The 17,082-nt window shown below is 45.1% G+C and overlaps 1 protein-coding gene across 1 annotated transcript in view; it reads right to left on the bottom strand.

The window, feature by feature from the left end:
- Nucleotides 1–17,082, bottom strand: part of UNC80 (unc-80 homolog, NALCN channel complex subunit) — a 341,822-nt gene that overhangs the window by 107,050 nt on the left and 217,690 nt on the right. Inside the window, exons 39-42 of the mRNA XM_061607866.1 lie at nucleotides 11,875–12,058; nucleotides 4,846–4,940; nucleotides 756–845; nucleotides 311–412 (exon numbers count right to left, since the gene is read on the bottom strand). Coding sequence (XP_061463850.1) covers nucleotides 311–412; nucleotides 756–845; nucleotides 4,846–4,940; nucleotides 11,875–12,058 — 471 coding nt within the window. The remainder of the gene's footprint in view (nucleotides 1–310; nucleotides 413–755; nucleotides 846–4,845; nucleotides 4,941–11,874; nucleotides 12,059–17,082) is intronic.

Here is a 17,082-nt window from a genome sequence, read left to right as displayed (position 1 = left end):
AAACATAAAGCCAAATACATTCATCAATAAAATAAAATTAAAATTAAATATTAAATAAATAATATAAAAGTTTATTAAATTCTTGTAAAAGCCACTGGCGAAGGAGTCCTAGCGTCTTCCTGGCTGAAGGAATTCCAAAGACAGGGAGCCACCACTGAAAAAGCCCTATCCCTGGTACCTGCCAATCTGATGAGTCTTAGAGGCAGACCAGAGAGCAGAGCCTTTATTATCTCTTTTTCAGATCACAAAAATGGTAATAAAACTGTCACAGGTTTTCTATTGGAAAAGTTCAGTGGAGGGGATAGAATACCTGTTTCTGAATGAGTTCTTGGCCCTTTTCCGGGTTCATGTGTACCAGGTTCAGCTGGGGAGATACTGATCTTCGAAATGGATAAATATCGCGAACATAGGTCTGTAGAATTAAAAAATGAAATATATTTTACGAATGAAATAATGTAGTTGCAATTTTAAGAACAAGAGTAACAATGAACGTTCTTCAGTAGTAGCACAATGCTGTACTGTCTGTGGTTCCCCATTTTAGACTATGCCCATTAAAAAAAAAACAGCTAGATGAATCTTCCTCTTTTTTGCCCCTTAACTAGTTGAATTCTCTTTACTCCAAAATTTAAAAACTGAAAATCAAAAGCAAAAAATAACGTATTTTTCCAAGATGGTGCAATGTACATATTACATAAGTCAACATAGTTGTAAATAGTAATGGATGCATAAAATCAGCACACACAACTTTGTCTCACCTTATTATAATGAATAAGATTCCATCGTTTATCCATTAAGAAACAGTTGGAAGATTGGGATTCAGGTATGTTAAAAAATTCCAGACACTCCTGACATGGAAAGAAATTTGCATTAGCTTTTATCTTTTATCATACGGGGCATAATTTACAAACTCTTCTTTGGATTCTAGAATATTTTTTCATTCAATAAAGTTATCTACTTTAGGTTCCAAAAATGTACTAAAAGTATTATCTCTACTCAATAAACTACTGCCCCATAAAATGCAGGACTTTTTTTAAACTGCACAGTCTTTCAAGCTTTGTACTGGCATGAAGATAAAAAAAATGTTCCCCAAAAGCACACATTCAACCCACTATAATACCCAGTTTCCTCAAACTGGTTTAAAATTATATTTTCACATTTTCCCATGCATATTGATTAAGAAATCCAATTAAATATTAAATATAACCCTGACTATGCTATTAAGGTAAGTCTTTTAGTTAGTTTTTAATAAATAATAATAAATAGTTGTTATTGACAAGTATGTGCTTTTAAACTCGTCATCTTGAACTAGGTTTCCAAATCAGAATTGGAATTAATATTATAGGCCTGGTTAAGATTCACTAACACTCCATGCACTGAACGACTGGTCGTGTGCCCCTCCAGTTCACCATGCAACTGAATAATTCATGAGGTGAGTGCTATATTAGGAAGTTTACATGCATGATGGCTCTACTTACAAAATGATGCTCCCCCCCCCCGCTTTTGAAAGGGAATGAAACACATGAATTGGCCTTCCAGATAACACATAGTGGAGGAAACCAGTGTGCACTTTTACCATAGAAAGTTGAGCACTAGCTGGCTAAGTGTTTGAACCAAACCTCCAGTTTGAACCAAACCCCCAGTGCCAGGGAGCAGCCAGGTTGGGCACTGATTGAGGGCCTCTGCAGCTGACGGGCCCCTGCAGCTGGAGCTGGGCGGGTGTACCTTCCACTCTGTGATCCATGCTAGCATTGGGTTGCAGAGCATGCACCCCATGACCCAATGCTGGCACAGATTGTGGAGTGGGAGCCACCCTCCCCAGGTAACACCTCCCTGCTGCCAGTGGAGGCTGGCTGCGCCACTTCATGTGTCGTCATGTCCTCACTGCCATCTTGCATGATGGCAAGTGTGCACATGCAGCATGCTAATGTGGCAGAGCCTGTTTAAGCCTCTGGCAGAGGCAGTAGTGCCAGCTGCTACCACTACCAATCCACTAAAGTCTTGTGCCAGCCCTGACTCCCATCATCCCTGACCATTGACTATGTTGGCTGGGACTGATGGGATATGGAGTCTAACGATACCTGAAGGGTCACAGGTTAGTTAGTCAACCCTGCTCTGGAGAGACAGGAGCTTTAAATTAAGAAAAAACTGCTATATCAGAGATGAAATGGATATTGGCCCATATCAGTCACTCTCGTAGAAAAGTGAATGCTCATATTACTTCAGTTCTGAAATACTGATTTGAGGGGGGGAAACATTCTACTTCATTGCTGTAATTCTGCAGGTGACATTGATCATCCTTCTGGACATAAGGAACAAGTAAGCTGGTACCTGGGGATACCTAGGGTGAAGTATTCCCTTCCTGTCCTTAAAACAGTTTCTTCTGCTTAGGATAAGAGCTGTCATGCCATGTTGGCATGTTTGTTTGAATTATATACATGCAGCATACTATTTTAATTTCTTTTTCCCATATACAGGAGGAAATTCCTGATTTTTCTAGGCTAGTCTGGGAAATCGGGAACTCCTCCACACAAAAATTTCAAAGCTCAAGACAATCCACTCTTCTTCTATTGGGAGGGGCAATCCCAATAATCTGGACTGCATCTGTCTTCACAGTGGAAGATATAGGGCAGATCCCTGAACCTGAACTAACATTTGCAGGAAGGGATTCTGAGGAACTGAGACAAATAGTGGTAACGAGAGAGGAAGTTCTAGGCTTAATGGACAATATAAAAACTGACAAATCACCGGGCCCCGATGGCATCCACCCGACAGTACTCAAAGAACTCAAATGTGAAATTGCTGATCTGCTAACTAAAATATGTAACTTGTCCCTCGGGTCCTCCTCCATGCCTGAGGACTGGAAAGTGGCAAATGTAACGCCAATCTTCAAAAAAGGATCCAGAGGGGATCCCGGAAATTACAGGCCAGTTAGCTTAACTTCTGTCCCTGGAAAACTGGTAGAAAGTATTATTAAAGCTAGATTAACTAAGCACATAGAAGAACAAGCCTTGCTGAAGCAGAGCCAGCATGGCTTCTGCAAGGGAAAGTCCTGTCTCAGTAACCTACTAGAATTCTTTGAGAGTGTCAACAAGCATATAGATAGGGGTGATCCAGTGGACACAGTGTACTTAGACTTTCAAAAAGCATTTGACAAGGTACCTCACCAAAGACTTCTGAGGAAGCTTAGCAGTCATGGAATAAGAGGAGAGGTCCTCTTGTGGATAAGGAATTGGTTAAGAAGCAGAAAGCAGAGAGTAGGAATAAACGGACAGTTCTCCCAATGGAGGGCTGTAGAAAGTGGAGTCCCTCAAGGATCGGTATTGGGACCTGTACTTTTCAGCTTGTTCATTAATGACCTAGAATTAGGAGTGAGCAGCGAAGTGGCCAAGTTTGCTGACGACGCTAAATTGTTCAGGGTTGTTAAAACAAAAAGGGATTGCAAAGAGCTCCAAAAAGACCTCTCCAAACTAAGTGAATGGGCGGAAAAATGGCAAATGCAATTCAATATAAACAAGTGTAAAATTATGCATATTGGAACAAAAAATCTGAATTTCACATATACGCTCATGGGGTCTGAACTGGCGGTGACCGACCAGGAGAGAGACCTCAGGGTTGTAGTGGACAGCACGATGAAAATGTTGACTCAGTGTGTGGCAGCTGTGAAAAAGGCAAATTCCATGCTAGCGATAATTAGGAAAGGTATTGAAAATAAAACAGCCGATATAATGCCATTGTATAAATCTATGCTGCGGCCGCATTTGGAATACTGTGTACAGTTCTGGTCGCCTCATCTCAAAAAGGATATTATAGAGTTGGAAAAGGTTCAGAAGAGGGCAACCAGAATGATCAAGGGGATGGAGCGACTCCCTTATGAGGAAAGGTTGCAGCATTTGGGGCTTTTTAGTTTAGAGAAAAGGCGGGTCAGAGGAGACATGATAGAAGTGTATAAAATTATGCATGGCATTGAGAAAGTGGATAGAGAAAAGTTCTTCTCCCTCTCTCATAATACTAGAACTCGTGGACATTCAAAGAAGCTGAATGTTGGAAGATTCAGGACAGACAAAAGGAAGTACTTCTTTACTCAGCGCATAGTTAAACTATGGAATTTGCTCCCACAAGATGCAGTAATGGCCACCAGCTTGGATGGCTTTAAAAGAAGATTAGACAAATTCATGGAGGACAGGGCTATCAACGGCTACTAGCCATGATTGCTGTGCTCTGCCACCCTAGTCAGAGGCAGCATGCTTCTGAAAACCAGTTGCCGGAAGCCTCAGGAGGGGAGAGTGTTCTTGCACTCAGGTCCTGCTTGCGGGCTTCCCCCAGGCACCTGGTTGGCCACTGTGAGAACAGGATGCTGGACTAGATGGGCCACTGGCCTGATCCAGCAGGCTCTTCTTATGTTCTTATGACTGCCCTCTTTACACTTCCCAGAATAGGACATTTATGGTAAGAAAATTCCTGTTTTTTCAAATCCACCAGTGTTTTAGAACTGAAGTAATATGCGCCTTCATTTTTCTGTAAGAGGAAGTGCTTTGGGCTATCCACTTAAACACATCATGAGTTCTCATGTAGCTACAGACTGGCTTTATTTAATGTAAAACTCTTGTCTTTCTTGGGTAAGTGTTTGAACTGAACCTCTAAAGAGGCAAGAGTCTTAGATTAAAGAAAGGTTATCTGATCACTATGGCTATATAAAAGCTGATCATAGATGTAAGTTGATACTGGGTCAAATCACTCACAGAAAACTGAAGCTTCATATTTCTTTAGTTCTGAAATACTGGTTGATTTGAAAATATAGGCATCAAAATGACTTGCTGAATTGTTTTAATAAAATAGTATTCAGACCTTTAAAAGAGCTTCAAACTGGGTGTCTTCGTGGACTGGTAACTGAGTTGGGATATCACATTCATTTTGCCCATGAACTACAAGGGTCTTGGTGCCTATTAAAAATACATATATAATGTAATTTGAGACATACTATACCAAAGTACACAAGACCAACACTATTGGTAATATTAACCCTAGCATACACGGTTGTTATAAAAAGTGATAAAGTATTATTTGGAAGCCACTATTCAGTGTTTGATTGTAAAAATAAAAATAGATTATATTTTTATCCTGGGCTTCCTCCAAGGAAATCAGGGAACTGCACATAATTCTCCCTGATAACCCCATGTTATCTTCACAAGAACCCTGTGAGGTAGGTTAGGCTCATCCAGTGAGCTTTATGGGTCTCCTCAGTCTTAATCCAACACAATGCTGTTTGTGTGAACAGCTCTTTTTTATTCAGACACACCATCAGCTAGAAAGACATTCTTAAGTTTATAGAAATGTTTGTGGTTAATATTTTTCTGACAAAGAGGAGGACTGTTGGATCAGTGTTTGTTGTTCACATTACATCAGAGATCGGACCATGGGTGTCACCTGAAAGGTGGCTTTCCCAGATATCATGTCATCACATGGGTTATAGCACCATCTAGCATCCAAAGGCAAGAATGCACAGGAGTCAAGACCTGGGCTGCTTCTTCTGGCCCCATTCCAGTTCATTTGTGATGAGGCCAAAGTGAGACATCTGAACAGCAGTCAGAAACAGAACAGGCAGAACAGCAAAGAAAAGGGCAACTGCCCAAATGAAGAAGCAGCAACAGCCAGAATAAAGGTCTTGACTCATTAACACATTATAAACATATTGAAATTGAAGTAACCTTAACTTACTGAAATTGAAGTAACCTTACCACTAAAACCATGTATGAAAAATTGATATAGTATAATACACCCAGGCAGCTTCCATCATGGAGGACTGTGATGGCATGATACCTGGGAAAACCATTTTTCAGGTGAGACCAGAAGTCCATTTTCCCCAGATAGCATGCCATCACATGGGATGTACCAAAGCAGCCCTAGTAGGGAGAGACTACCTGCTGCCTAAACATGAGAAACAACCTGTTGCAGAACACACCTCCCGAAAGACGTATCAGCAGAGGCATAGCAGTCTATCTTATAGTGCCTGATGAATGAGTCTGGGATAGACCATACCGCCACTCTGCAAATATCTGCAAGAGGTGTATTAGTTGTGAACGCAGCCATAGTGGCTGCTGACCTAGTAGAGTATGCCGTAATATTGCAAGGCATTGGAAGCTTAAGCAACTCATAGACCAGGGCAATGCTGGCATGCAACCAACAAGACAAGGTGGATTCAGTCACTTTCCTCCCCGTCAGTGTTCTTGGGTGAAAGTATATAAACAAAGATTCTGTTAGCCTTATGTCCTGGGTATGGAACAGGTAGATCTTGAGGGCTATGCAAACATCTAGAGAGTGCCAAGGTTTTTCAAGAAGATGAAAGGGATCAGGGAAAATGATGGCAGTACAATGTCCTGGTTACACTGAAACACAGAACTTACTTTGGGTCGAAAGGATGGATCAGGATGTAACACGACTGAGTCCTTACGAAAAACACAGACATGGTGGGCTGATGACAGTGCTCCAAACTCTGACACTCTTCTTGCCTAAGTGACAGCCACCAGAAAAAGGACCTTGAAAGAAAGTACTTGCAACGGCACAGTCCTGAAGGGCTCAAAAGGGGGGCACTGCAGTGCTTGCAGCACCTTCTGTAAACTCCAGGATGGAAAATGGTGGCACACTGGTGGGGAGAGGGAAGCAGCTCCCTTCAAAATACATTTAATCAGCGGGTGAAAGCCCATGGGAATACTTGACGAATTAACAGACAAAATTGACAGTATGGTAGAGGCTTGGTAATGCAAGGTGTTGGCTTTCAATCCTGTCTTCAGACCTTGTGAAGGAACTGTAAGACTTGTTGGACAGAGGCTTCCAAAGGTCAGACAGCATGAGAAGCACACCAGCTGGAAAAGGCAGACCACGTACTTTTGTAAATGTGATTTGTCGATGGCCTTCTAGAGGCCAGAATGTATCAATAACCTCCTGCGAGAGACCTGTGTCAGCTGTGTCTGCTCAAGTGCCAAGCCGTCAGACTCACAGTCGGGATCCAGATGCCAGATCAGCCCCTGCAAGAGAAGATCCGGCCTCGCTGGCAGCCTCCAAGGATCTGCTTACTGATAGGGACAGCAGGTCTGAGAACCACGGATGGTGAGGCCAGTACAGAGCTAGTAGAACCAACTAAGCCCATGCCGAAGCTTTCTCAGTGTTCTGACCAAGAGGGGAACTGATTTTAGATTTTCATTTTTTTTATATGTGTTCTTGTTTTATTATGATGGGGTTTTATTGTATGTATTTGTATTTTTGCTGTACACCGCCCAGAGAGCTATGCTAGTCGGGCGGTATAAAAATCTAATAAATAAATAAATAAATAAATAAACAGGAGCAAATGTGTATAGGAGGCCATCTGGCCAAGGAGTCAGAAGAGCATCTATAGACTTTGCCTTTGACTCTAGATAGCGTGAGAAGAACTAAGGAATCTGAGTGTTGTGACTTGAGGCAAACAGGTCCATGGTCAGGGTGCCGAAGCAGTGTTGGAGAAGGAGAAACACTGCAAGATGTAGGCTCCACTCCTCCGGAATCACTTGCTGCCTGCTGAGCCAGACTGCAGTGACATTCAGAACCTTGCTGAGCTGTTCTGCCCTCAAGGACAGCAAGTGTCTTTTGGCCCAACTGAGAATCAGGGTGGTCTCTGCTTGAAGGGTTTGAGACCTGGTGCCCCCTTTCCAGTTCAAGTGCAATTTCATGCAGGTGTTGTCTGTTCAGATCTTTACATGGATCAGATGGAACAATGGCTGAAAATGACGAAGGGCCAGATGAATTGCCCTTAGCTCTAGCCAGTTTATGCTGTGGCCCCTCTCTGACATGGACCAGGTACCTTGAGCAAATCAGGAGTTGCAGTGGGGCCCCCAACCGATCAGACTGATGTCCATTGTAATTATAGTCCTGTCTGGTTCTCAGAATGGGGTCTCCTTCTGGAGATTCCAAGTTGAAGACCACCACCAGAAGGAAGAGTGCAGTGAGGGGGTGGTAGACGATTCTCCCAATGCTTGGAATTGGCAATGTCTGACTGAAATGGCAATAAGGCCCATTGGAGTGGACAAGTATGAAGATGAGCCAAGAGATGGTATGAATGGTGGATACAAACATGCCCAGGGCCTTCACCAGCAACATAACATCTGCCCCCAAATGACGCATCAGGAGCCATGCCATATCTTTGATGGTTGCCATCTGCTCTGGTGATAGGAAGACCATGGCCTAAGCTGTGTCCAGAATGGCTCCCAAGTGCTGTAAATATTGCATAGGAGCTAGGTGACTTTTTTCGATGTTGACCAAAAACCCATGGTCCCTCAGGGTTGAGAGTGAGACAAACATGAATCAAGGTCTGATCCATGGATTCCGCATAGAGCAGTAGGTCATCCAGATAAGGATAAATGTGGACCCCCTGGGGACAGAGATGGGTAACCAGGATAACCATCACCTTTGTGAACATTCTCGGAGCTGACAAGAGACTGAATGGCAGGGCCCAATATTGAAAGTGTTGCTGGCCAAACACAAACCTCAGGAAACATCTGTGGGCAGGGCAGATGGGAACATGGAAATATGCCTCCTTCAGATCCCCCTTCTGTATAGCTTCTATGATCAAGGTTAGGGACTCCATTTTGAAGTGAAGATATCTCATAAACCTGTTCACAAACTTGAGGTCTAGAACAGCCCTCCATGAAAGGTCTGTCTTGGGGACTGCAAACAAAATGGAGTAGACCCCCACATAACGTTCAGCTAGTGGCACGGGTTCTATGGCTGCTATCTCGAGAAGGTGTTGTATAGCTTCCTCCATTATCCTCCACCTCCCTTGAGAGTGGGCCAGGAGGTAGGAAAGAAACCTGTTTGAGGAAGATAACCAAAACCCTATTGCATAACCATAAGTAATGAGATCTCTGACCGAAGAGCCCATCGTCAAACATAGCCACTGTTCCACATAATGGAGTAATCTGCCCCAGATGGGAATGGCATCAGTATTGCGTCTGCTGATGACCTCCCCTTCCAGATGATGAGGAGAGGAACCCAATCTTCCTTGATGTTGAGAATGACCCTGGAATCGTTGCTTGGGCCAAGGTCCTTTGGAAGATCAAAAATCACGGTCTCTCCCACCAGGCTGCATTCCTCAAAATGGCTGAAAGGCATGGGTGGGACAAATCTAAATGGCCTCCAGTCCTCCGTCTTGTTTGTGGCTAAGACTGGCGTCCACTTCTCCTTGGAGACCACCAATACGGCTTTGAGAGCCTCTTCTCCAAAAAGCATTGTCCCTGTGTAAGGCGCTATAGAGAGGTTGTTGCTGGCTGTGGTGTCTGCATCCCAATGCCGGAGCCAGAATGTCCTCCATGCTACTACCTCAGCTGCCATAGCCCGTGCTGCAAATTGTGTTGTGTCTAGGATGGCATCAGCTACAAAAGCTGCTGACTTGTGGAGCGTCACAAGAACCCTTCTGATTTTGGCAGGATCAGGATTGGGGTCATCCAGGAGTTCATCCAACCACATAATGGAAGCTCTAGTAAAAATTGAAGCTGTATAAGAAGCCCAGATGGAGTAGGCCATTGCATTGTTGTTTTTACAAACTGCAAAGTCCAATCTCTGTTCAGATGGGTCTTGAACTTGGAGTCCCCTTCTTTTGGATGGAGAGATTTGGTAGCCAAACTTGAAAATGGCTCATCCACTAGCGGAATCTTCAGATGATTCGCAAAGTCTGTAGCCACCACATAGTGTTTGTTAGCCAAGGCTGAAAAACGTCTAGCATGCAGAGGGTGAGCCCATTCCTCCTTAGCCAGCTTATTGAGAGGATCCAGAACAGGAAGAAAATGTTCCGATGACCTGGGAGTTCTCAGAATCCTGGCAAACTTCACTGGAGGAGGCGTAGGTTGAGAATGAACAGATTGGAGGCCCTGTGTTTCCAGTGTTCTGCGAAAGCATCGGTTGAGTCAAAAAGACTGTGAGAGTTATACTCCTGCACTTCTGATTCACCACTCCAATCATCTCTTTCAGCCTCAAGTGGAATAGAGGAGTCCCCTGGATCCGACACCTCACCTCCAGCTCTGCCTCTGGCAATATCAAAGGGGTTCGGTGAGACTGCTTAACCTTCATCTGAATGGTAGCAATGAGTAGTAGTCCTGGTGTGAAGTTGCGTATAAGACAGTACTTGACTGCATGGTAAGGGATGGACCTGTGGGTTCCCCAGTGGCTGTGCTTGCGAGAGTGAGTCCAGCAAAGCATCCTTCAGTTGAGAGACAAATTCAGGACTCAGCTGCAACCCCAGCAAAGATACTTGTGGGCCCATCTGAGGATCCATAGTCACTTGCTGTATCTGTTGAGGCAGAGATGTAATGGCCGCATCAGACTGGGGAGAGGCCTGAGCCCTAGCCCCTGAAGTGGATTGACTGGCCATGGAGGGAAACACCAATGACTGGCAGGTCTGAGACTGATGGTTAAAGGATGTCTGAGCTGGAAACCCATCAAAGTCCTCCTCTGATGACCCCACTGGGGAGTGAAAGGGCTGTTAGTCTGTCTTGGCCAGTCTCCTGCACCGCAACAGTGGCTGCAGTGAAGGGTGCTTCTGGCGAGGTTGGGAGCGGCACATATGGTGCTCGCCTGGCAGCTAGCTGGGTAGAGGAGTGTTTGATTTTGGCAACAGCCTTAGAATGGTACTTAGGAGCCTTGTGCTTTGGACCTTTGGATTGAGGCGTTGCGGCGACTGTGCACTGCTGCTCTGCATCTGGCACTCGATCTGCCATGCTCCGAACAGGCAAAGGGGAATCAGCAAGAGGGAATTGGGCCCGCAGCTGCAAGCCCGAAAAGGGGAAAAAGATCTCCAGGGCCACAGCTGTGAGCCCCGCGAGGTGGGTGAGGAGGATCTCTGGGGCTGCAGCCGCAAACCCCGCGAGGTGGTGACCGGGTCGGTGCAAAAAGGGAGACCTGCAGCGCCACTGTCACAAGGGAGGTGGTCCTGATTGATCTGGGAAGAAACAAACAAGGGCCTGCAGGTCGCATATGTGAGCCCCATGACCTAGATGGGGAGGGCTGGGGAGGAGGTGAAGAGAAAAATTTGTGCATGAAAGCCAAACCTCCCTTAAAAAGGCAGACTCATCACTCCCCACAATACACCCCCAAAACACACACATCCAACATACAGACCACACAAACTCACTACAAGGAATAGGGAAAGGTAACAGCCTCGGACAAAGGCAAGAATGAACTGGAGTGGGGCTGGAAGGAGTAGTTTGGGTCTTGACTCCTGTCCATTCTTGCCTTCGGATGCTAGATGGTGCTATAACCCACATGATGGCATGCTACCAGGGGAAAAGGATAACACAGAATTTGCAGGGTATATATTGCAACCCATGGAGTTATTTCTGGTGGTAGTTCATCACTCACAATATTGGCTGCTTACAACACTATTTCATTTGGCTTTAAGCCACCTTCCTGAAGCTTTGAAGGCTGGTGTGTCATGCAGGGATGGTGCAATAACATGTCATTTCTGCAGATGGGCACAGCTCCTCAAATGTTATAGCTGATGCACCCACTCCGGTCAATTCCCTCAATGGAACTAGAGGAACAAGGGAACTGGCCTGGTCAGCCAAAGAGGTTGCCCATCACTCACCTCCCAAGTACTTAACAGGGGCATATTTAGCATTTTTAAAATTATTTTATTTTAAAACTGGAAATTCTTTAAAGAAAAAAATATTTACGTGCTTATAACTGGAAATTCAATTTAAAAAGAGAACTGGCTTTCAAATGTATAAGTAATTAAAAGGAGAGTGTCAAAAATGATGAGACAGAAACATAGCACTGTTACAACAGGAAAAGTAAGTTTGAAGAGTAAATTCAGATAAAAGGCCACAGTGTGTATACAGATAGTGAATTCATTACCAGGCATTGAGGCAGTAACCAGCAGCTTCACTTCACATTGTTCCTTCTTCATAGTTTGTTTGAGATCCTTGAAGAATAGTCCTTCTACATAGCCCACTACTTCCCACAGGAAGGTCAGCGTTGCTGAAATGGCATCCATGCCCCATTCACATGGTGTGCGCACAAAGTACATGATCAGTCCCACCTATGAGTCATAATGATACAGACCGCATTTAGTTTTTCAAAGAGCAGAACAGTTGTGCAAGTATTAGCCCTCTCCTAGAGATCCCTGGCTTTCAAAGTGTGATAGAACACATGACGCTGCTTAAAGGAACTTCTGCTCTTGACTGAGTCTTCTTAGTCCACTTTTTGTTCATTTTCTGATTGGGTCAGGGAACAGAGTGGGAATCTGCCTTCATCTGATGAGTGAAATTCACATAATCTCTTGTTGGTGTAGTGTAGTGGCTACAACAGCAAACCACAAATCAGAAAGTCCCTGGTTTTAAATGTGCCTCTGCCAGGAATTTACAAGATGGCACCTCTCTCAACTTCAGCCCCTTTATTTGCAGTATGGAGATAAAAATACTGGCCTACTTTAGGGTATTTTGTAAGGATTACAGGTTAAATTAAGCATTTTGAACACCCTCAAAGTGCTAGGTATGGTAATGCCTAATTTTTTATTTATGATGATGCTGATAATGATGATGTTCTTCTACTATTGTTATGAGGAATCAAATATTGGGAATTTTTAATCTTTGATTCATCTCAGTGAACCAGAGTTTGAAAGGCCTGTAACAGCAAAGATTCCTGGGAAACAGCCCCTCTGTGACCTCTGAGTACATATCTTGCCATGTCTGAAGGTATAGACTTCCTGACTCCCATGGAAATTTGGATTTGTCACCCAGTAAGAATAGGCGCTCCTTTCAAACAAAGGAAAGGTTTATGATAATCTAGGCCTTCAGGAGGAAACAGAATAGCTTCTTTCAAACTAAGAGGTGTTGTGGATTTCTAAGCCTTTGGAGAAGACAGGATAAACTCCTGTCAAACAAAGAAACTGTTTTACACAAGGATTATGATAATCTTAACCTTGGGGGATCATCAGGAATCTACAGCAGGAGATCACACCTATTATCTGGGAACTTATCAGGAAATGACTGGGTCCACATCCTCCTGGAGACATTTACATTGGGTTTACTTTGGGCTCAGTTTAGTTAGAAAAAGCTATAAAACATGAGGGGTTGAGAGGGGTAAGGCAGTTCCTCTTCTGAAGAGCTCCAACAATGCACACTAGCATCTTTGGGACAATTTCAGAGCTATGGATTTGGGTGAGAACTTTCAAATCTGGTGCTGGTTATAAAGGGCGGAGCTTTTGCTCATTGGGCTAGATACGAAAGTCAGCCTTAGGCTTGCAGCAACTCTCCAGGAAATCTGGGCCTTTTTCTTTCCTTTTTTTCTTTCTTTCTGTGTGGGTGAGCTTAATGTGAAAGTGTTTACAGGGTTAGTCTCTTTGCTTTAGTCTATCCAGTGTTGTTGAATGAATGAATAATAGTTAGAAAGCTGCTCATTGTTAACTGCAATTGTATACTGCAATATTTTCCCTTGTTCCGTCTCTTAATAAAACCACTCTTTATTTTACTTTCAGTGTATGTGTTATTGGGTTAAGAGTAAAATGTACCATTGGTCTCACCTGAAAGGTGATTTTCATAGGAGTGGGCCATCACTGTGGGAAATAGTTCCACCTATCGTGCGAAGGCAAGAATGTTTTTGAAGTCAAGACTAGGGACGTCATGCCCCTCCCACTCTCCAGTTCATTCGTAGCGAGTCTAAAAAGAGATATCTAAAAATACAAGAACAAGGCCAACAGGCCCGCCAGGAAAATAACATAATAGTCACATGCATAACAACATGACTCTAACATAACTACATAACATAACAGAACTAAAAGTCTTGACTTCACTCTTACATTTAAATATAATAGCGTAACAATAACCTGTAACCCATTGATAAAATGTCTAGTCATCCTCCAACTGGGAGGGTCGTGATGGCCCACTCCTATGAAAATCACCTTTCAGGTGAGACCAATGGTACATTTTCCATAGGAGGTGGGCCATCACTGTGGGATGTACCAAAGCAACCCAAATAGGGAGGGACCACCCATATGTTAATCCTCATTAAGAACCTGTTGCAACACTCGTCTGCCAAAAGATGCATCAGCAGACGCATAACGATCAATTTTATAATGCCTTATAAACGAGTGTGGGGTAGACCAGACTGCAGCCCTACAAATATCGGCAACAGGAGCATTAGTGGCAAAAGCAGCCGAGGTGGCAGCTGACCTGGTAGAATGAGCCGTTATACTAGCTGGAACTGACAGCTTCAGGGACTCATATGCTAAAGTAATGCATGCCCTTAACCAACGGGATAAGGTAGAATTGGATACTTTATGCCCCAAAGACCTTGGATGAAAGGATACAAATAGAGACTCCGTTCGTCGAATCTCTTGGGTCCTAGACAGGTAGGTCTTGAGAGCCCTCCAGACATCTAACGAATGCCAAGCCTTTTCAAGAGGATGGGTAGGATCCGGGCAAAAGGAAGGTAACACAATGTCCTGGTTGCAATGAATAACTGAATCGACCTTGGGACGAAAGGAAGGATCAGTCTTCAGCACAACAGAGTCCTTATGGAAGACGCAGAGGTGTCGAGCAGAAGACAATGCGCCCAACTCCGAAACGCGTCTAGCAGATGTGATTGCGATCAGAAACAGGACCTTGAAGGACAGTATACGTAGGGGCACAGTCCTGATGGGTTCAAATGGAGGGCGTTGCAAAGCCTGCAGAACTTTCGGCAAACTCCATGAGGGGAACCGATGGACAACAGCCGGAGAGCGTAGGGCGACTCCCCTCAAAAAACGTTTGATGAACGGATGTGAGGAAATATGATCTCCAGGAGAGGACACTGAGAGAATGGATGACAGAGTAGACGCATGTCGACGTAGAGTGTTGGGTCGAAGTCCCATCATAAAGCCAGTATGGAGAAATTGGAGCACCTGGTGCACATTGGCCTGGGATGGATCGTGGTGGTGGGACTGACACCACTTGGAGAAAGCCACCCAGGTATGTTGATAAATGCGAGTGGTAGATGGTCTTCTCGAGGCCAAAATAATATCAATCACAGCGTCAGACAGTCCAGCTGACCTCAAATGTCTCCGTTCAAACGCCACGCTGTTAGATTGAGCCAAGTAGGGTCCTGGTGCAGTACTGGACCCTGGGATAGGAGGTCTGGCGTTACTGGAAGTGTCCAAGGATCCATCATTGACATTGCCAGAAGATCTGAGAACCACGGTCGGCGTGGCCAAAATGGTGCTATCAGAACCAGCTGTGCCCTTTCGGTTCGCGCCTTCCTCAATGTTTTGGCTAACAATGGTATGGGAGGAAAGGCGTACAATAGACCGTCTGGCCACGGTGTTGTCAGAGCATCCACTGCTTCTGCTGTTGAGTCCAGGTATCGGGCAAAGTACCTTGGAAGCTGGCAATTGTGACTGGAAGCAAACAGGTCGACTGAGAGGGCGCCGAACCGACACTGGAGACGATGGAAAATAGCTGGATGGAGTTTCCATTCTCCCGGAAAGACCTGTTGTCTGCTGAGCCAGTCTGCTGTCACATTCCAAATCCCTCTGAGATGTTCTGCTTTCAGGGATTGTAGATGTTGTTCTGCCCAGACAAAGATGAGGGAGGCTAAGTCTTGCAGAGGACGAGACCTGGTGCCCCCCTGTCTGTTCAAATGTGATTTTACACACGTGTTGTCTGTTCGAATGAGCACATGATGCAAAGGGAACAGAGACTGAAAATGACATAGAGCCAAGTGGACAGCCTTTAGTTCCAGCCAGTTGATGCTTCGAGATCGCTCTGCGTTGGGCCAAACCCCCTGAACGTACTGGGAGTTGCAGTGGGCTCCCCAACCTGAGGCTGGCGTCTGTGGTCACGACGGTTCTGCGGGGTTCTCTGAACGACGCGCCCTTGGAGAGGTGTTGAACCTTGGTCCACCAGCGGAAGGAGAGGCGCAGAGCGGGGCTCAAACGAACTTTGCGATGGTTGGAGCTGGCAATGTCTTTTTGAAAAGGCAACAGAGTCCACTGAAGGGGCCGAGTGTGGGCTCGAGCCCAGGGCACAATGTGGATTGTGGAGATAAACATCCCGAGCGCTCTGGCGAGAAGCATGACGTCTGCGGATGTTTGTTGCATCAGGGACCTTGCGATGCTTGTGATGGCAGTGATGCGATCTGGAGCCAGGAAGACCATTGCCTGCAGGGTGTCCAACATTGCCCCAAGATGTAGTAGGCGTTGGGTTGGTTGGAGATGGCTTTTGTCGAAGTTGACAAGCCAGCCGTAGGTCTGCAAAACATTGAGGGTGATCATTAAATGATGATGAGCCAGCTCTTCAGACTTGGACCGTATGAGCAGATCATCCAAATATGGGTAGATATGAACCCCTTGGGTCCGAAGGTAAGCCACTAGGATGAGTAGCACCTTGGTAAATACTCTTGGAGCAGAGGAGAGGCCAAATGGCATCGCTCTTTATTGAAAATGTTGGTGGCCAAAGGCAAACCGAAGAAACTTTCTGTGGGCTATGCAAATGGGCACATGGAGATATGCTTCCTTAAGGTCGATAGAAGCCAGGAAGTCTCCTTCATGCAGACTCTCGGTAATGGAATGGAGAGATTCCATTTTGAACCTGCGGTATGTTACAAAACGGTTGACAAACTTGAGGTCCAATACCGCCCTCCAAGATAAATCTCGTTTTGGCACAGCAAATAGGAGGGAGTACACCCCTTCCGACCTCTCAGTTGTGGGAACTGGCTCTATTGCCGCTATGTCCAAGAGGTGATGTATAGCTGTCTGCATGATGTTGTGCCTGGCTGGTGCCCTTGGGCAAGGAGACGGATGGAATCTGTCTGATGGGGTTGCCCAGAACTCTATGGTATAGCCATAAGTGAAAAGGTCCCTGATCCAGGAGACCATAGTAAGGCGCAGCCATCGATCTCCAAAATTAAGTAATCTGCCACCTATGGGGAGGGCGTTAAGGCTACTTGTGTAGGCGAGGGCCTCCCCTATATGAGGACAATGAGTTGCCCCTGCGCCCTTGGTACTGACCTCTGCCCTGGAAGCGTCGGTTCCAGGAGCCCCTGAATGCGTTGGGGTCATAGGGTCTGAAGTCGCGGCCTCGTCCTCCT

This window comes from Rhineura floridana, chromosome 2 (assembly GCF_030035675.1).
Source record: "Rhineura floridana isolate rRhiFlo1 chromosome 2, rRhiFlo1.hap2, whole genome shotgun sequence".
In the NCBI taxonomy this organism is placed as follows: domain Eukaryota; kingdom Metazoa; phylum Chordata; class Lepidosauria; order Squamata; family Rhineuridae; genus Rhineura; species Rhineura floridana.
The sequence above is the reverse complement of the archived record's forward strand: the minus strand, read 5'-3'. Positions and strand labels throughout refer to the sequence as shown.